This window comes from Corella eumyota, chromosome 7, assembly GCF_963082875.1.
Source record: "Corella eumyota chromosome 7, kaCorEumy4.1, whole genome shotgun sequence".
In the NCBI taxonomy this organism is placed as follows: Eukaryota; Metazoa; Chordata; class Ascidiacea; order Phlebobranchia; family Corellidae; genus Corella; species Corella eumyota.
This window is the reverse complement of record NC_137496.1, coordinates 7,789,119-7,811,196: the sequence shown is the minus strand read 5'-3', so window position 1 is coordinate 7,811,196 and position 22,078 is coordinate 7,789,119. Positions and strand designations below refer to the sequence as shown.

Below are 22,078 nucleotides of genomic sequence, written 5' to 3'. Positions count from 1 at the left end.
AGTGGTTAAAGCACACAATTGACTAAAAAGACTTTTTTAAAACTGCTGTTTTTATTTTCATTTTGTCAATTTGTTAAATATATCATTTTTATTTAAGTTTTTTTACGCATTAGTGAAAGTAAAAAAAATACAATACACATTATGTTAACACGACAAGAAAAAATTACACAATCAATAAGTCGAATGCGCGACTTAAACATAGAGTAAAATCAGTTACTTCAACCCAGCCTCGAGTTGCCTGTGAGTCTGGGATAATATAGATTATAATTGCCTGATAATTATGCTGCTGATTAAGTGCTGGCTCAGCAGGAGTTTGTACCGTTTATAGCGCCTTACTCAAGGGCGCATTGAACCCACGACCTCATCTGTGGTGTAGCAACTGTTCTTACCACCACACCACGCTGCCGGTCAGACCATTTATTGTTATGGGATCTCTATAGGCGGTGTCCGCCGGTTGAAACGAGTAGTACTTCAATAATTGTAAAAAGAAAAAAAAAATTGATGTGGAATCAGAATGTACAAAAAAAGATTAGGGTTAGGTTATAATTCCACATTTTTTAAACTTGGCGAAATCTACCAATTTTGTAAACTTGGTGGACAACACTAATAGAGCTCCTTGTAATGTTATAGTGTATTATAGTATGGCTGCATGGTCACCAAACCCTATAAGATAAATGCAAAATGCAGTTTCAATGGGCCAATCTATTATAATTTCTATAAATGGGCCAATCTATTAAAAATTTTATATTCATACCCTATTAAACTGCTTCGGTTAAAAATTGTGAATATATATACATTGCTGCACCCATGGGTTTTACCAGGTATATTTTGCACAAGTGATTTAAAAAATGGCATAAACTTTACCAGAATTAAGAAAGCTATCACTAGTTAAGATGTTTAAATTATTGTAAAAGTTTTCACTGGCATAGAAAATTTGAGTTTTGCGATATAGTAAAATATTATTTTTTAAGTTTTCTATATCCCAAAATATTTTTTTTACTTTTTTAAAATAAATTTAATGTTTTTAATAGATTAGATTGTTGTATAAATTTTAAACATATATATACACAAAAAAAAGATCAAAAATGGATTCTATTAGGATGGAAGAGAATCCACTCAGCGTTAAAATCTCTCTGCAATCGTTGTCGGAAAACAAGATTCAAGAAATTTCTTACAGCGGCCAAGAGACTTTTATTTAATCTCTAACAATGTCCCAAAGCTTAACGGACTTAGCAAATCGGATTGATTTTTTAGAAGACAAAGCCTAAAGAAGAAAAAGCTAAAGAAATGTTGGATGAAAAACAATCGCCGTGGAAAAATATTCCGACACATTTGCAAAGAGCGCTTATCGAAATGAACGTGTTAGTTGATGTGATGTCAATTTCTCAAAATAAATTGGTCAATCAACCAAAAGAAGTCGGTGATACTGGACAATATTTAATGTTTGATTTAGCCAACGATGAACAAGAAACTCCCACTAAACCCTGACTCAAAATGTTAACCAAAAACCGTTGTCTAAATGCGGCTTCTAATATTTTACTTGACGGGGCTATGCGACTGAATAAGGCAAAATCTGAGGCATCCACACAGCACACCTTTTATTCACAATTACTTAAACTTCGACAGCGATGGCGTGTAAGACGGGTCGGGGATAAAATTTTAGGGGATTTAAGTTACAGATCAGCAGGTTCGGATTTTTGGCACTCGAGTGCTTTCGAAGTTATTAAAAAATCTCTAGATGATGATGTTGATGAAGATTCCAACATCGATGAAGCAACAAAAAGTATAATATACCTGGTTCCCTCTCTTCGGCCTCCTCTGCAGGTTGTCGTTAGTGCCGATTTAAAAGGAGTTGCAACCATTTTAGTTTCTACTATCGACATATCTTCAAAAACTTTAAAATCATGCAAAGTGAACAATTTTGATCTTTTCTTGAAAAAAACTGTAAGCAGCGAGCCAAATTGGCACAGAAAGTTATGCAATGCTCAAAATGTTTTGTTTTGCAAAGAGTTATTTGCGAGGCTAACAAAAGAAGCTGTGCAGCATAAAGCATATGGACTAAAGTCGCCATTTATTGTCATCGAAAACACGATATCGACAACTTGAAATTAAACTTTTATATAGTCAAAGTTCACATCCAACGAGTGTTGCAACTGAAAACTCATCGATATTTACCTTAAAACATGCCCTTATGCAATTACTTTTAAAATTCCATGCCAAACGTCTCAATATCGAGCCTCTACACCCTATAAATGCTGCACTGAGTTTAACAAACCTTTTAAGACGGGCATCTGTTCAGGGTAGTCCATCCAGACACTTGGTAAAATCGACAAAACAGGGTGAAATCTCGTTTATAGAGCCGCTTATTAAAATGGCTAAACATTATGAGGTGCAGCATTGCTTGAACAAAGTTATTCTTAAAATAGCCAATGAGTTCTTAAAATAGCCAATGAACGACCCAGATGTGCAAGCTCATTGGTCTACTGTCACCAACATGTACGAAACTACAGTTCGTGTTATGCTTGTGAACAGTGGGTATGAATCCTATAATAAATCAGTTATGTTGCTAACAGCAAAACCCCATGAAATAAGAGTGATACAACGAGAAGGTAAGGTACTAACACTTCCGATAGAATCTTCAAAAATTTACCAATATCTTTTGTCTCGCATTTGTATGCATCAACTGTTGACCATTCAATCATTAGCTCAAACCTTAGGATGGACTTTGTTGAATTTATCACCGCATTGTGGGGTAGTTAACGATAACAACCTGCGTATTCGTGGGACTTTAATAATCGCCGAACCCAATGGTAGTAAAAACGTTTCTGTGTGCTGCAGTTTGGACAGCAATAACAATATTAAATATGAAATTAATGTCCAGCAACCCAGAGGTGATGACCTTAACTCGTTTGAAAATAAACAGTGGACTGATAACGATAAATTTTTATCTCTTGGAGGAAAATGGAGGGAGGTTTCATGATCTGATGTACCGGGAAGACATTTTGTAAATAAAATGGAAACTTTATTGACTTGCTTAAAAAAATAATTACATTTTTTGGTAAAATTAATGCTGTTAAAATTATTTGTTTTTTACAAGGGGTAGCTATAAAATTAACTGAATCGTCTGTTTTGAATCTATACTGAACGAATTACAAAATTAAACCCTAAAATTAGGATTAGTGTAATTAGTACAATTTGTCCTTTAAAAACATAAAATTTTTTATGACTAAAATGAGAATGGAATGCAGTGCATTTTTATAATTTTTTTTCTCTTTCAGAATATTCATAAATTTTTAATAAATATATTTTTAAATGAAATTTGAATTTATAAAATAGCCATCTCAGAGACTTTTATATCAAAATGCCAGTAAGTTTTTTTTATTCTAATTTTGAGTTTGTAGAAATGTTAATATTTTTTAACATGAAATTTTCGAAATTTTTTTTTGTATATAGATATATCCTAGATCTGGGAAGGTTGAATGCGCAACCTAAACATAGATTAACAACAGTTACCCCAACTGCAGTCTCGAGTTGCCTGCGGCAGTTTGAGATAATATAGCTTATAATTGCCTGATAATTAAGTTGCTGATTAGGCTTGCTTGCTCAGGAGAAGTTTATACCGTTTTTAGCGCCTTACTTAAGGGCACTACAGTATGAGATCACCGGGGATCGAACCTAGGACCTCATGTTGTGTAGAAAGTGTTCTGTAATTATTTGTTTTAATTATTTTACAGCCAACCAAAGGTAAACAAGGGACTAAAGGAGCAAAACAAATTAAAGAAGAAAATTAAACAACTTATAATTTTTACAAATATGTTATCATTTTTGAAAATGTAAGTACAAAATTGTGATCATTTGTATATATGTCATATTCTTTTAAAAGTAACAAAACAATATTAAAAAAAATAATAATAATAAAAGAATTTAAACCTATTATTAGATTTACATTTTATTTGTCATAATATGATTGCAAATTAAAATAGTATTTGCCTGCGATAATTTAGCCATGCACCACAAGTGGCAGATATTTTTTATGTTAAAAATAAAGAAATTGGACATAGTCCACTAAGCTCCATTATATATAACAAGAACAATCGTTTTAATCTTAGTTGATATTTAAACTAAACAAAGCAAGTTTATAACCAGTTTCGAAAGCTGGCATATTGAATAAATGATGATGGCCAGTTGGCATTTGCATACACTGTTAAAAACAACAATTAAACCCAAAAATTTCAAACAGTTAAACCCAATGAAAGATATCAAATATATCCCTATCGTAGCATGGTTTACTTATAGAAATAACGACTAATATTAATGAAAGCTTAATTTAATGAAGTTAACTGGTTTGCTATAAAGTTAAATTTTAACCCCAAATTTCACCTTGATTAATTAATAATTAACAGTTTGGTACCCACCTTTGTTTATATACACTAAATAGATTAAAATAGTTTCTAGATCTGGCATATTGACATTAATGATGATGGCCAGTTGGCAGTTAGATACACTGTTTAAAAATTACAACAATTCAACCCGAAAACGGCAAAAAAATTACGAACAGTTAAACCCAATAAAAGATATCAAATGTATAAATCCCTATCTTAGCATGGTTTACTTGTAAAAATATAGAAATAACGACTAATAATAATGGAAGCTTAATTTAATGAAGGTAACAGGTTCGCTATGTTTTTTTTTAAGTTAAATTTAACCTTAAATTTCGCCTTGTTAATTGCCTTGTTAATTAATTCATAGTTTGGCACCCACCTTAGTTTATACACACTAAATTTGTTATATACCTTTATTTATATATTCTTTATTTAACCAGATAAATTGTGTTGTGGTCAAAACACTTGGCTTCACTACATGAGGTCTACTCTCATATTATTTTGTCTGAGAAATGCACTTTAAACTCTCGCTAAGCCAACACTTAATCAGCAGCATAATGTAAGGCAATTATTATCTTTAATATCCCAAACTGATAATGGAAACTCGAAACTGGGTTGGGGACACTGATACTTTTCTATGTTTAGGTCGTGAAGTCAACATTCCTTCATTAAGGTTAAATAAATATAAAAAAATTAAACCTTATTCTTATTTTTTATTGTTGTAACAGATGCCAGTTATATTTTTCCATATCTTATTGAAGTATAATGATCTTCAGTGGAGTCAAATGGTAAGTAGACTGTTAAAAACACTGGCAGCGTTGTGTAGTTGTTAAAACACTTGGCTTTACTACTGGATGTCCTGGGTTTGCCCACCACTTCAGACTGTAATGCCCTTTAAAATAGAGTTGTAAAGAGTATAAACCGCTGATAAGCTCAAAAACAATACGCAGAATAATTATTGTGCAAATATAAATAATAATATTTAAAACTACTTAAGCCAACCTAAGACTGGGTCAGGGTAACAAATTCACTATATGTTTTGGCCATGAAAATTGGTCATTCCAAATCGAGAATAAATAAATACAAAAATGTTTGTTTTTTTGAATTTCAGAGCATGTTTATTTTTCCATCAGTAACTTATGCACTTTGCATGAAATTAATGAGTTCAATGGTCAATAGTGGATTGGATTTAAATATGGATTCAGGAATGGCAGAGTAAGAAATGAAATTAAACAAGTTCAGCAGTGTGGTATAGTGGTCAGAACACTTTCTACACTTCATGAGGTCCTGGGTAGATTTCTAGTGTTCTCATGCTGTATCGCCTTTGAGTAAGACGCTATAAACGATATGAATTCCTGTTAAGCAAGCACCTAATAAGCAGCTCAATTATCAGGCAATTATTATCTATAATATTCTAAACTGCCATAGGCAACTCGAGACTGGGTCGGGGTAACTGTTACTTTATGTTTAGGTTGTGCATTCGACCTTTCCTTACGAGGATAAAGATACATAAAAAAAAAGTTTTTCTTAATTTCAATAATAATTGTTTTCTATTATATTTTAGACATGCAAAAGATATTCTTATTATTACAGCTGTATGTCAAGTTCTAAGCTGTATATCAATGTATTTATGGCTTATTTGGCTTGTGGTATGTATTCAAATATACAGTTTATTTTATTATTTTTTGCATAAAAATTAGAAGGCCAAAGTGTTTTAAAATATTTTTACTAAAATGCCTAAAACCTACACTACTATAACTATATTCTAAAGTGGCTGTTTTTTATTTACCTAATCCTGTTACGTGTTTTTGTTTAAATATATTTTTATCCTCGATGTGGGAAGGTCGATTGCATGACCTAAACATAGAGTAACCTCAGTTACTCCGACCCAGTCTTGAGCTGCCTTTATCAGTTTTGGATATTATATAGATTATAATTGCCCCATAATTATGCTGCTAATTAAGTGTTGTGTCAGCAGGAGTTCATACCGTTTATAGCACCTTACTCAAAGGCGCTACAGCATGAGAGCAGTGGGGATTAAACTTACAACCTCATGTAGTGTAGCAAGTGATCTTACCACTACACCTCTAGTTGGACAAATGGTGTGGCTTAAACCTAAACCCCTCGGATTGTAGTTCGATGCGATGACCTATATACCACACTACCCACATTATAAATATATGTTTTGACATGCAAGCATTAATTAATTAAACCACAATTTTAGGTGCAATGCCCTAAAAATTAATTTTTACTCCAGGTTCCTGGGGCCCCATGGATTTTTCAAGCGTCACCAGAATTAAGCGAAAAGCAAAAGATGGAAAAAAAAAAGATTTTAAACCTTTTCTGGTTTTAGGATGTTTTTATTAATTTATTTTGTTAGTTGAATGGATTTTACAGTAGAGGAGTTTAACTTAAATACAACTATAAAATTGTGATTTAAATGATAATAGGACTTTTTAAAGCAAAATTATATTAATATATAAAAGTTAACTAATGTATTTTGATGGTACAATATATAAGTCTAATCTAGTGCTTTTTTTAAATAAGTGGTGAAAATGTGCAATAAAAAAGAACTGTTTTTTTTGGAATGGTTGTTCATTTAACAAGAGAGTACAAGGAAGAATTAGCAAGGACTGTAAAGTATAAAAGACAATTAGGAAGGTTATATAATTTTTTTGTGCGCGACTTTAAACATAGAGTAACATCAGTTACTCCGACCCAGGCTCGAGTTACTTGTCGCAGTTTAATTGCCCGATAATTATACTGCTGATTTAGTGCTCAGCAGGAGTTTATACCGTTTATGGCGCCTTACTTAAGGGCGCTACGGCATGAGATTAGTGGGGATTGAACCCACAACCTCATGTGTGGTGTAGCAAGTGTTCTTACTACCACACCACGCTGCTGGTTTATTTATTGTAGTTATTATAAAATAAACTATCATTAGATATCTATTAATTATAGGAAAAGACTTGGAGAACATAAGTTTAAAAATAAATATATTTGTCAAAGAACTGTAAACTTATTTACAATATTGGTAAAAAACGTAAAAAAGGCGCTTAGAAAGGGTAGTACTCAAACACGAAACAAAAAATCTGTGAATGCGATTAAGGACGTAATTTTTATACCCTTTTCTAATCTTCGCCTGCGCGTTATGGTTGTTTTGCATTATTTCTTGGCATTGAAGTCAATTCTGCATTATACCTCAGTCATTTAAATAAAAATATCATTTATCCGGCAAAAAAGTACAATCGTCCCGTTCCACATTCCGCGAATTACATACGGTCATGCACCATCTCGCAACCCGTATTTTTTTAATATTGTTTTTCAGAAAGCTCACACGGACAACATAGCACTAATATCAAATTGTATACCGTCTAGTTTAGAGGGTCTACAAAATTGCCATTTGTTGTGCGCGGGCAAATTTTTAATTAAGAGTTGCCACTATATTAAGACAATAAAAATCCCAACTGTAGGGCAGGCTATCAACTAGTTTCTATAACATACTCAGCACTATAACGGATTAATATAATATCAAAAGTGCCACAAAAAAATTGCAATTAAATTTACGTATTTATTTTTTGGGTTTGATATTAGTAAGTGAGGTAAGCCTATTCTTAAAGGGATTATGGTCAAAGGCCATATTTAATTATGTTGGAATTTTTTCAACCTGCATGAGAATACCGTTATTTTTAAAATTGGTAGTTTTCGAGATGCCGAGGTTTAAAGTAGTTTTTGAGATAAATTTAAAAAATTCCAAATAGGAATAAATTTTTTCACCCACAAGTCACGTGACGTAGTTTTTTAATTTTTTTTTTGCGCATTGATAAGAGTAAATAATAAATACGATATACCATTAATACTACAACAATGCGACGTGATTTATAATAGTAAAGCAATTCTATCACTGTCAATGGTAGTTACAGTGTAAAAAATAATAATTACATTGAATATAACCCAGTATGCCTCTAGTAGGAAAGCACGAACTGGTCACGATAAATTGCATGTGATAAAAGGACTCAACTAAATAAACCTACCTAAAGAAGGAGCGTTCCAGAATGGCCTTTCAAAACGTATATCACATACAATGCACAAATATATTAAACAACCCATCAACCAATGGGGGTTTAGATAGAAAAGGTAAGTGAATATAAATGTTTGAAACTAGTTCATAATAGAAATAAAAGAGAAAATTTGATAAATTAAAATATATTGCATTGTTAGTTTAAAGAGAAGTTGCATAGTTAAATTAAGTTTGTGACGCAAATTGTTAGAGTAGCTGGATAGGTAAGTAACTTTGTATGGTCCAACTTTAGGAGGAATGTGGTAAGGTTGGTGTTGCTTTTTAAAGTATATGAACTGAAATCTCATTTGAAAAAACATTTTTTGGCTGTGTAAGTTCTTAGTTATATATTTATAAGGATAATTTACTGGTAATTTATTAAAAACCTAGAAACTAGTTTTTGTTGTGTACGTGAAATAAACCTTTTTGTGTAAGTGTAAAGTATATTCTTTTGGATGATAATGTGATGAACGTGCTTGATTAACGAACATATGTTGTCTGAAGCTTTGAATGATATTTTGATTACATAAGATGGGTCTTAAACCCTTTAGCATTATACAAAGACTTAGTATACTTATAGTTCATATTACCTTCCATTCTATTAACTTAACAATTTTTATGATTTGTTTTTCTTGATCACATTCCCTACAGACAAGAAAACATATCACGACATTTTATCCGACAACACCAAGTATTGCCAACTTTTTGAAAAACTTAAAAAACACGTTAATGATTCTGTTCCTAAATTTATTTCATTTTTCCCTAAAATTGAAAACAACTTAAAAGCATGCTTTTGGCAATCAATTACAAATGTCACATCCCGAAATTGGACAAACAACGCATGTTAAGCAATAAATCACATACTAAAATTGTTAGCCAATTGTATTTTTAAAATTGCCCCAGTTAATTACTAAATTACAAAAAAATTGTAGAGTTGCAATTCCTAGATTTAAAGCTTGCCATATATGGGAAGGAAGATTTTGTATAATTTCGAGCGTTAAACGCTTTACCAGAAAAAGGTTGGTTTGGAATTTCAAAAGTGAGGCTGAAAAACAAGGTATTTCAACAATTTATAAATTACAAAAAAAAATCATATATCAAAAAATTGATTATTCCGAAGACTTCCAAAACTGCAAAAAAAAATGTTGTCGCAACGCTAAAACGACAACTTGGCCAAAATGGTAAAAAAGTTTTTGAATTGTTCGGTTCTGTTGTTCCGTAATTTTACGTTTTTTTAAAAAAAATAATCTTTTAACTTTTGTTATCTTTCAACCTTTACTCATATAACATACTTTAGGCCTAATATAAACACCTCGTATCTCATATAAACACCCTGGGACTTTCATAAACACTCCGGCCTTATCTAAACACCCAGGCCTCATATATAACAGCCCAGGCCTTATCAAAATACCCTAGGCCTTGTACAACACACACCTGGCCTATATAAACACCTCATGCCTAAAATAGAGATCTTGGGCCTCATGTAAACACCCCTGGCATCATATAAACATCTTAGGCGTTATCTAAACGCCCCGGGCCTTATAAAAACACCCCAGACCTAATATAAACACCCCAGGGCTTTTATAACGGGTCACTAGCAAAAAACTACGCCATAACAAACCAGTGACTAAAAATCAAAAACTCATATGAAAATTCGACCATTATAAATAGCGGAAGACACGGATTGGTGGTGGACTTTTTTTTTTGAGACAGAGTGCCCACCCCCAAAACGTTTAGTAAAAATGTTTTTTAAGAAATCTTGTTATAAACTTATTTAACGAAAGTGTCTACTCAATAGTTAGTTGACGTGCCTACCCAAGAAAAACATTGTTTGAACTTACTCAAGTGTCTAACAAAAGTTTAGTTGAAGTACCTGTAGGGACTGAGGTCAATAAAAATCTAATCATAAAAAGTATCGACTCCTAAGGGTGCTCCTATCCAAATATAATGGCAGTAATGTATAAGTCTGTAATGTCTAAAATAAGGTTTAAGACCGACAACACCAAGTATTGGCAACTTTTTAAAAAAAGAAATGGTCAAAAATAGCAAACCAAATCTACAGACAAAATCTGTTTATTAATCAAACACGTTTACCACATAATTATCCTGAAAGTTACATTACACATATACAAAAATGGTTATTTTACGTACACACAACAAAAACTGGTTTCTAGGTTACATACAGTCCAATTAAACAGGAAATTAGGCACAGTTTCTACCCGCTCTACATAACAAATAGCGACAATTTTTACAATGGCACGCAAAAAATACACAATTGGACCATGTTCAATATAATACCGAGTAAATTTAGAGCGTCCAATTGGCTTATGGGCGTTAGACTTGTCCTTGAATAAAGGGGTTAACTTGTTTGTCCCCGTTATAACCTGTATATATTTAAATATGCATAAATACAGTCTCTATGAGTTTTTTCATATTCATAAGTCTTTTGTACGGTGTTTAAACCGCACGGAATGGTAGCGAGTTTGCACTGTTTCGGTTCGCCGAACGAAAGTTATTATTGCGCCTGTAAAAAGGGGTTTCTTACGTTTTCTCTTGTTTATCTCATCGATATCAGCTAATTTTGGTTGGAAACGTTTTGTTTTGGGTACCCCAGTGGCCAGCATGTGTGTAATTGTCCAAAGCCAACAGGTTTTCTTGTCGTTTGTCGCGAACCGGCATCAAGCCTGGTTTGAAGCTAGGAAAGCCTTGGCATTGGAATTGATGGAGATGCTAAGCGCTTTCCTACACAAGAACGAGCGGAAAATTACTCAGAAAATCTAGTCTGGAAAAATGGGTAACACACCCTTTTTGGCCATAAAATACGACTTCAAATATGTAAAAATATAACATGACTGGCTTCTCCTGTCAGTTACACAGTTTTTGTAGTATCGATGACTTTTAGTTGGAATGCGCTTTTTGAAATATAGTAGCGGGATGTAATCGTTAAAAATATCGTTAACGTTTTCGCGTATAATGTAGTTGTAAAGTGTAGTTTATGTGCTTAATGTAGTATATTACAACCTTTTTGTGTACGTTGTTATTAATAAACAGACACTTTTATTTGATTTTTGTCATGACTTTTAATTAACTTAACGTAACGACCATCTTATACCTTCAATTACCCGTCCAGACTGATTATTTAACGTTTATTTTAAAAATCTATTAAAACATGCAAAATTTAAAGTTTTAAATACTTTGCACGAAATCAAAAATTGTCATAGTATATAGAACCTGGATTTGGTAACATGCTATAACATACTTAAAATCTATATGTAAATATTTATATTTGTGGCAAGTTTTAAATCATTAAATTGATTTTGTCATTTTCTCCCGTCGCATTGATGTAATATTTATTATATATATATCTTACTATTCACTGTCATTAATGCGCAAAAACAAAAAAAAAGCTGTTAATATAAAATGTTCACAAAAATACATGCAACTATTTCAAAAAGCACAATTTTGCTATAAGAAAACGTTAATAAATAAGAGCATAGAGAAGTTATTCAAAAAGGGATCTCTGAAAGGCAAGGTTCGAAAATCAAGGTATAAAATCTTACAAAAAAAAAACACCCAAACACAAAGCTGAAAATCTAATAAAAAATATATACAGGGAACGAAATAACGGGTCGCTATTCGCTAAAAGCGAATCGTTTTTTAAAATTAGCGAATCATTTTTCACAAATATATTAGAATTAGCGAATCGACCAAGAAAGTTCAACCGATATTAAAACATTCGTGTATATTTGTGTATTGTTACAATTTATTTTTACCGGTTTCTTTTATAATTACATCAATATAATTCTGCTTAAATGTAGGTTACAGGGCATTTAAGAACAAAAACTTTTCATGATCTCACAATGCGTATTTTTCACTCTCGCATTTTGTTTAGTTAAGTAGTTGCGCAATTTTTTATATACATAACAGTCTTGATGTCTTGTTTTTTGTGCGAAAAATAATTAACGATTGTTTAACAATACGTTACATTTTAAAAATGCCACGCAACGCGTCAAGTGTTATTAAAAAACGAAGATCATGACTTGGACCTAACTATTGCTCTAAAAATGCGACCTCCTTTTTAGCGAATCGTTCTTTAACCGTTAATTCGTACCCTGATATATATATATATAAATCACAAACACTTATAAAATAAACAACTTAAAAAGCAAAACATACACCTTATACAATCAACTTAAATCCGAAAAGGCACACCATTTATCTTATAGTAAGATTAAAAGCAAAAAAAAACATGTTGTAAGTACTATAGGTAAAGTATAAAAATATAAAGAAAGGTGTTAAATTTACTTGGAGCATAGTTGCTTACAAAAGTTAATAAAAAAAGGTAAAATTTTAATATGAATTTAACATAATTGTAAAATTGCATAATGTTTTGCTATAAAAGATGATAAATAAAAAATCGATAAAATTAAAAAAGAAAAAACAAAAATTTTGAGTCCATTTCATAGGTTGGACTAATAAAAATATCCATTAAAACATAGAGTGGTAAACAAATTTAAGTACAAATAATTTATGTACAAATAATTTTGGTCCCAATCTGAAAATAGAGTTTTCGTATGGATAGTTAACTTACTTAAATAAACCAAGTCACAAGTCACTACACTTCACAATATAACATACCTTTAACTTACATAAACTTTAAAACATTATCTACAAGTTAACAATAAAACAAACATTTAAGGACTTATATCAACCCAGGATCCATTAAGTTCAGACTTGATTGCTAGAAGATGGTTGGTTAGAATCTTCTAATATAAATAAAATAAAACAAATTATCCATAGAATTTAACGCACAGTAATGTAAAATGCAAAATGTCAGTTTTAACACATAAGTTATTAAAGAAAACAAATTTCGAGGTGACATTCTTACATTAACTACATATAGTTTTGCACAGGTAAAAGTGTAAACCATTGAACTATATAAGGAAAATTAAATCTGGCACAGAGACAATAAGGTGAAAACTACAGGTTTGGGTGAATGTTTTGTTTGTACTTAATTTAATTATGTGTTAAACTTATTTAGAAATAAATAACCGTGTTTTATGCTGTTAAAACCAACATACAATATTAAACTTAAATTTTTATATTACATACTTGGTCCTGGGTATCTTGGATATTCTAAAATACTTCCTTGGAATTGTTGGGTTGAAAGATTTGTCATGGAATATTTAAATATTTCTCCTATAGGACTTTTGTTTTTAAATTCTGGTTTTGGTTTAATTTCAATCAAATCGGATATAACAGCTTTACTGTCATAGGTCTTAGAAAATGTTTTACGTTAACTTTGTCATTTAGTCTAAAAAAAATTTTCACGTTAACTTTGTCATTTAGTCTAAAAAAATGAAAAAAAAAATTTAAAATAATTTTTTATATTGTGACAAATAAAATTGAATTATTTCAAACCTTGAAGACACAATTGCCATAAAAGCTTGAGCCTCATCATGTTTGGGTAAGTTCTTTTTATCGAGGTCAAACATATTTAGAGTTAGGAAAGTTTTTTCCTTTTTAATGTAGCATTGAAAAACCTGTTTTTTTTGCAGGATTTCTAAGATATTAAGACTGTTCAAACAGCCAAATCGCAATGCATCGAAACCTGAAACAATATACCAGTCACCAAACTGTTACAACTTAAACAATATAGAATATATTAGGTTAGTCAAAAAAATTACCAAAAAAAGTGGAAATTTATAACTTAATAAGATGTTTAATATTTACCAAGATAAATTATCAACTTGAAACTGAATAGAATTAAAATCCCCCAAAATGACCTGAGTAAAATCTTTCCACAATATTCCATCATGATTTTCTTGAAGCTAAAAGGAAAGGTTGCCATATTAAAGAAAACAAAATAGAAGAATATTTGGAATAAACATATTAACAGACAAATAATCAAAATTAAATTAATAAAAATTACTTTAACAATACTGTTTTCAGTAGTTGAGTAAAATGGGATAGAAAGAGATATTGTAACAGGAACCTTAAACTTTAATCCATGTGGCAAGCAATTAAATTGTGGAGTCAACAAATATGTTGGGTTTTCCTGAATATACTAGAATTTTTAACAAGTAATAATAAAGAAACTGATACTAAAATTGATACATTTATAGTATCCATTTATATAAATTAACATTGTAAAAGTAAATACCTTTGTGGGAGAAGTAATATCATTGCAATGATTAACACGAGCAGTAATTTGAACATCCTCATTAAGTGCACCTACAGGAATATCAATGTTACATCCCAATACTTTAACTCTACCTCCTTTAACACCAATTGCTTTGCTTACAGTGTCTAAATAATAATTAAGTTAATATTACTCTTATTTAACTAAAAAGAAAACTGTAAACATTCAATAAAAACCTAAAATTAAAAAAGTAAACTTTTTACAAAAGTTTACACTAAAATGTATATAAAAGTAAAAAAGCAAACTAACCAGAGGTATATTTTGCTTTTATTTTATTTTCTGACGTTTTCGAATCTTTTTTCTTTAATAAAACAAATATTTAAATTTTTTTTTAATTTCTGGTTTAGTAAAGAGTAAAACAATTTGTTTACCTGATTTTCCGTTACATTAGAACCTGGTTTTATGTTGACTTGTTCGACCTTGTCTGCTAACATGTTTGAATCTACAACCGTGTTTCCCATAACTTTGTGGCCTTTGAAATATAAATTTAAAGTTAGGTAATAAACTGCAACACAACCTACTCAGTTAAATTGTTTAACTTAATTTTAAAACAATTTTATTTTAAAATTAGACAATACAAAGAAGATAAACCCAAAGTCACTATAAAAATCATTTTCCATATAAAAATTTAAGTTTACCTGATGTTGAGCTAACATTTGCATGGTCTCCATGAATATTGTATATTTGGTGTCGTACTGTACCCTGCTGACATACTTAATATTTACAAAAAAAATTAAACTAAACCAAAATACAATTTCAAATTCAATACTTTGATAAAATACTTATTAGTTTATTTTAAACTTTAAATTTTGTCCATTTTCCCCAGAAATTAAAATTTTAAAGTTAAACCATATAACTAAAACGAAAAAGAATAGCTTAATAACTATTTTTAATAACTATACAAACCTGTTTGTGAAATTGGTATTATGGGAAATTCAAATTTTCCTTCATCTACTTTTTAAGTTGTAATATTTTCAACTGCATGGGTAAATATTTCTCCCGATGGACTTTTATTTTTAATTCCAGGATTGGGATTTAATCTGATTGCAACAGATTTATTATCTGTGCTTCTACATTTCATTTCAAGAGTTTCATAATCTTGGTGAGAAATTGTGAATAACATTTCGTCCATTTGTCTAAAAAAAATGCGAATGTAGGTAAAGATATTTTAAATTTTAAAACAGTATGAAATTTATTAATAAAAACTTCCACCTTATTGAAACTGTAACATAGAAAACCTCACTCCCACTTGATTTTTTGGGATTATTTGCATCTTTAATATATAAAGTTAAACTTGACTTTGGTGGTTCGTGGAAGCAAATAAATATTTTTCTCTTTTCTGGATTTTCGGTTCCATATATCCAATTTCTTACAACTTTGAACCTTTGTCATGAATCATTATACTTAAGAGTAGAATTCTCAACAGAATAATACAGTTAATAGTTACCAAGATAAATGATCAATTTGAAACTGAATTGTTCCACAATCTCCCAAAACAACACCAGAAAGATCTTCCCAGACAATTCCATCTTGACTTACTTAAGGCTAAAAAATAACATAGAAATAAAACAAAAAAAATTGTATAATGAATAGCAAATCTATGTTGCTACAAATGCTACTGCTAAAAGTGGAAATATAATATTAAAGTATTTTTTTATATTTAAAAAAAAATTACAGACACAAATGTTTATTACCCTGACAACACAGGTTTTAGTTGTCGAAAAAAATGGTGTGGAAAGAGATATTGTAACTGAAACCTTAAAATTTAATCCATGTGGCAAGCATTCAAATTGAGGAGTTATCAAATATGTTGGGTTTTCCTTACATTATAAGTATTTTTAAACAAATGATAATAAAGAGATAAAAATAAACATAAAGACAACTTTTGTTATAAAAGTCAGTTTATGCAAAATTCATAAAATAATGTTTTCATTTTTTAAACTGATAGCAAATTAAAAATATTTATAGCATAAATAAAATAGCATGATAAAAAGATAAAAGCACGAAAGATTATACAACTTTGTAAATACCTTGGTAGGGGGAGTATTTTTAATGGCTCAAACAACATGCAGAGTAATTTGAACATCCTCAGTAAGTGCACCTTCAGGAATATCAATGTAACATCCGGATAATTTAACTTTGTCTCCTTTTACACCAATCACTTTGCTTTCAGTTTCTTAATAACAATTAATGTAATTTTAATCAATAAAAGAAAAATGCAAAATCAATTAGAACATAAAGATATACAAGTCTAACTGTAAACTATATAATAAAATAAAAACTAACCAAGTTTAAGTTCTGCGTCTTCGATTTCCTTTTTCTTTAAATAATTTAAAATTTTATTTTGAATATTCAGTTAAGTTAAAATCCCAATAAAAAAGTATTTTTTATTTACCTCGTTCAGAATTTCATACTTTTCTGGCAAACCGGAAACTCCATGTATTTCAGTTATTAATAAGTTTAACTGTACAAAAATATTAGATAAAACATATCAAATTTCCTTAAAGTTGGTTTAATTAACCCATAGTTTTAATATTATGCTACAATATACAAAACATATTTATGTTTTTAATTTTTCCAAATCATGGATCACTTTCGGCATTAATTTAATAAAAGAATATTTTATTTGCTGGTGCCCAAGTATCTGCATTATGATTTTTAATTGTTAATTAAACCACTAGTAATTAATGACAACAAAAATTAATAAAAAAAACTTAACCCCATTTTCAGATTGATTTTGTGACGTAAAAGAGTCATACTGTTTTTGCAATATTTTAGAATTATCCAATAGTTATTTATTTCTGTCATAGTTTATTTCACCAAATATTTTTAATATTTTCTCAACATCATTAACCACCTCTGTACATCAACCTTAAATACATTCTGAAAATTTTTGAGACTCAATTATTTCTTGCAATAAATTTTTAATTACTGAAATTTGGTGCTTTTAAACTTATTTTTGTTTTTTTATTAATATTTATTTTTCTTTATTTCTAAAATCACACTTTCCCACTTCTCTTCTGAATTATTTAACTGTTACGAAATGAATCAATTAGCCGCATATTAAATCTTTTTAGTATTAATATTTATTATTTGGTTAGTATGCATTATATTAAATTAAAACTAATGTAAAAGTAATGGATTAACCAAATTCAGAGGTACACCAATATTTTCGACATAAATCGGACTTGGTCTTTTGTTATTTGTGGTTGGTTGACAAAATTCTCATTTTTGTTAGAATTTTTAAACATTTTATATCTAAATCTATACCAAGCAGAAATTTATCGGGTATTATGTGCTAAAATTTATTTCTAAATAAATTAACAGTATTAAACATAAAGCATAATTCAGAAACATTTCTGAAAAAATCCTATAGAGTTGTACAGATTTTTTTGGCAAACATAAAGTTGGCGGATTTCCAAGCTTTATCCAACTAACTGTCCTAAATTTTGAAACTATTAAAATGCTTGCTACATTTAAATGCTTTATTAAGTTGTCGTCAGTCCCGATATTTAAACAAAATTTGTCACAATGTTTGGCTTTATATTAAAGTACTTGTAATATATCTTCCCTTTCGTTTTCATTGGCAACAATAAATAAATTAATATTTTAAGACCTGTGAGTGAAACTGCAGCCTGGAAGACAGCAGATTCTTCCACCTTTTAGTGTTGACATTTTTATTAAACTGATTTAAAAAATTTAAAATTAAATTCATACATTTGTTAAAAGTTTAATATAGCTTAAATAAAAAATGATCAACTTAATAAAACAACTCTGCCTTTTCATCTGTGCCTAGCAATTAGTGCACTGTCAAAGCTGACAAGAATACAATAAATATAGCATAACTTAATTGTCCACATTTAACTTAAACTTGTGACGATAGACTCCAACTTCTAATAGTGTTTTTACGTGAGCGCTGTTAGATTATTGTATGTATGCACTAAGGTAAAACATAATTTTTAATTAAAATTAATTCCAATAATTTGATCTAAAAACAACATTTAACAATAAAAGTAAGAAACTAGCAGATAAATAATATAAGAGTTTCTAACCTTGGCTTCTGCATTGTTTTTTCTTGCAATTTTCAGTAATTCCCTCCCTTCAGAACTAACTTCACAATCAGAAAAATTCAAGTAATCAATTTTGTGCAAACAATCACACAGTTTTGTGATGTTATCAAGTGAGAGTTTGTTAAGGATAAAGTCCATGTGAGAAACGTAATTACAGTACAAATCATATTTTTATATTTATAAAAATTAAAAGAAAAAATCCACAGATCATTCAGAACTAAAAATTATTGCTTACAGTTATGCTTGGCTTTTTGTTAATTATTGGAAGAACTTGGTTAAAAAACATTGTTAAACTGCCATCCTTAAACCATGAATATAGAACTAACTTGACTGGTTTAGTTGAGCTTTGTAATGTGTCAACAAGTTTAATGATATCTTCGGATAAACATCTCCCTCAATTAGCATTTTTAAAAGTATATAACCAAATTGTTATTTAAATATTTCTTATATTTAAGTAATACAAATAATATAATTATTTTATTTAGTTAGAGTTAAATTATGCTTAATTAAATCTTAAACGAAATGCAAGTGACATAAATAAAAAAAACAAAAAAAATTTAACTTGAGTTAACAAAAATTACTGAAAACTCTGTTAAAAAGGTTATGTTACATGATATATAAACTTTGTTAACATTGTTAAGTTTTAAAACTTGATTTTTTAATTATACACTTTTTAAGCAAGTCTAATTTGTGTTTTGCAATTTTTTTTTTGTATATATCTTTATCCTCGATGTGAGAAAGTTAAATGCGCGACTTAAACATACAGTAACATAAGTTACCCCGACCCAGTCTTGAGTTTCCTGTGGCAGTTTGGGATATTATAACTATTATTGCCCAGTAATTATGCTACTGATTAAGTGCTGGCTGAGCAGGAATTCATAACGTTTATAGTGCCTTACTCAAGGGCGCTACAGCATGAGATCAGTGGGGATTGAACCCACGACCTCATGTGTGGTGTAGCAAGAGTTCTTACCAGTACACCACGCCGGCAAATTAGCAGCTTACAATAAGACAAAAATATTTAAGAGTTGATGTTTTTAGTATTACTAGTTAAAAAGTTCAATCTGTTAATAAATACATAAACAGCAATAACAAATAATATGTATATACATTCATTGTTAATATTGCTGTAACTTATATTATAATACTTAAAATGCTTTAATAGCAAATAGTGGGTATTTAAAGCTATCAAAGAAAAAAGTTTTAATAAAATTTCAATAAAACTTAAAATAATTTATTTAAAAAGAAATAATGTTACATTATTTACAGTAGTTTAAATTACAATTTAACAATGAGGTAACCCGTGTACAAAACACATACTTCACAATGTCACCCTTTAAAACAAAAGAGCTAATTTGAGCGGCTTTCAAGTCCTGTCAATTTCTAAACAAGGATTCCTATTTGGTTTAATATATTGTTGCAGAATTCTACAAGAAACTACACTAATAAAATTATTTAATTGAATTCATAAAATTTATTTTTACTTTAAGTGGTAAAAAAATTTCTTACAATTAAAACAACACCCAAAAACAAACAATTTATTTTAAAATTAATCTTAGTAATTAAACAATTAAAATATATTAATTGCTGTCCTTACCTCATCTTCACTTTCACTTGAATTTTCTGACAAATAAGGAGAATGTGAGGGATTCTATTAAAAGTAGAATAAAAAAAAATATTAACCAGGTGTATATTATACCCATTAGTAAAAATGCAATAGGTTCCATAATACTATTTGCCATTTAATTTAACATAGGCACTTAACAAACATAAAATAAACCACTTTAATCAGTTTTATAGTTATAAATATAGTTATGGGAACCTATAAACTATACAAGGTCGAATAATTTAAATGATCAAATGTATATCAAATGGTTACAAAAAGGACCGAAAAGATGGCATGAATTAAACCCAACACTAACTTTCACCCATTCAAAATAACCTTAATACATTCGATCTATTTGATGCATTCGATTCATTTGTTCCTGTATATTTTATAGGTACTGTATAATTATACAACAACAGTACATTTAAAAAAAAAATAAAAGTTAAGTATCTCTACTAGAAGTTAACAACCATGTTTACAGTTAAAAATGGTTTAATAATAAAACAACTTAAATATATGAGAGTCAAATGAAGAAATTTTACTGGAGCATCCTTGTTTTAATCCATAATGATAATAAATGTACTTGATTTACAATTTAAACACCATTTTTTTACAAAACTATATTAATCATGAGTTAGGTATTTAATTTATCATAATTATATTAATTATTATAATAGCTTCAAATACTTAATAAAATTTGGTAAATTTTAATATAACTTTAATTTAGTGTTTTAACTTACATCCATAATTTACTGAGCTGTTAGTCAATGTGGTTTAGTTTATGTTGTTAAATTAACTAAATTTACATTAATTTCCCAAGAATTATAAAGTTCCTGTATAAAAAAGCTTGTTACTTGATTTACAATTTAAACACCATTTTTTTACAAAACTATATTAATCATGAGTTAGGTATTTAATTTATCATAATTATATTAATTATCATAATAGCTTAAAATACTTAATAAAATTTGGTAAATTTTAATATAACTTTAATTTAGTGTTTTAACTTACATCCATAATTTACTGAGCTGTTAGTCAATGTGGTTTAGTTTATGTTGTTAAATTAACTAAATTTACATTAATTTCCCAAGAATTATAAAGTTCCTGTATAAAAAAGCTTGTTACTTGATTTACAATTTAAACACCATTTTTTTACAAAACTATATTAATCATGAGTTAGGTATTTAATTTATCATAATTATATTAATTATCATAATAGCTTAAAATACTTAATAAAATTTGGTAAATTTTAATATAACTTTAATTTAGTGTTTTAACTTACATCCATAATTTACTGAGCTGTTAGTCAATGTGGTTTAGTTTATGTTGTTAAATTAACTAAATTTACATTAATTTCCCAAGAATTATAAAGTTCCTGTATAAAAAAGCTTGTTTTATTAAATGAAAAGATATAACCCCATGTTAAATTTGACAAAATTTTGCCGAATGTGGGACTGTATGGTTTTCTTAATGTTTTAATTAAATTAATAATATTAATAGGGGTTGGTATGTGGTTTATTGATTTTGGGTTGTGCTTGCCACAGGACAAAATCTTTTTAGATGTCACGACATAAACATGGAGTAACATTTGTTACCCCAACCCAGTATTAGGTTGACTTTGGCAGTTTGGAAGGGTCCCTCTAAATAGGCTGTGTGCAATGTGTGTAATAAGTGCAATGAGTGTAATAAAAGTAAAAATGTACATATTGGTAATTGATTCTGAATGGCTAAATGGCCAGTGTGCACAATTACACACAG

At 29.3% G+C, this 22,078-nt stretch overlaps 2 protein-coding genes across 4 annotated transcripts; both read left to right on the top strand.

Moving 5' to 3' along the window:
• The first annotated feature begins 1,056 nt into the window (after positions 1–1,056).
• On the top strand, positions 1,057–2,231 carry LOC145759388 (mediator of RNA polymerase II transcription subunit 17-like). Its single transcript, XM_082573206.1, has one exon. The coding sequence runs from the start codon at positions 1,495–1,497 to the stop codon at positions 2,104–2,106; it is 612 nt and encodes a 203-aa protein (XP_082429332.1). The 5' UTR covers positions 1,057–1,494; the 3' UTR covers positions 2,107–2,231.
• Positions 2,232–2,461: 230 nt separating this feature from the next.
• LOC145759389 (transmembrane protein 208-like) lies at positions 2,462–6,826 on the top strand. 3 transcript variants are annotated; one of them, XM_082573207.1, is made up of 6 exons: positions 2,462–3,367; positions 3,735–3,833; positions 5,111–5,170; positions 5,494–5,597; positions 5,947–6,031; positions 6,640–6,826. In XM_082573207.1, the coding sequence occupies exons 3-6, from the start codon at positions 5,111–5,113 to the stop codon at positions 6,733–6,735; spliced, it is 345 nt and encodes a 114-aa protein (XP_082429333.1). In that variant the 5' UTR covers positions 2,462–3,367; positions 3,735–3,833; the 3' UTR covers positions 6,736–6,826. The 3 variants fall into 3 exon arrangements, 2 of the variants coding, with proteins under 2 accessions (XP_082429333.1, XP_082429334.1); XM_082573208.1 differs by having other exon boundaries at positions 6,607–6,781; XR_014286525.1 differs by lacking the exons at positions 5,494–5,597; positions 5,947–6,031; positions 6,640–6,826 and having other exon boundaries at positions 5,111–5,120.
• The last annotated feature ends 15,252 nt before the right edge of the window (positions 6,827–22,078 follow it).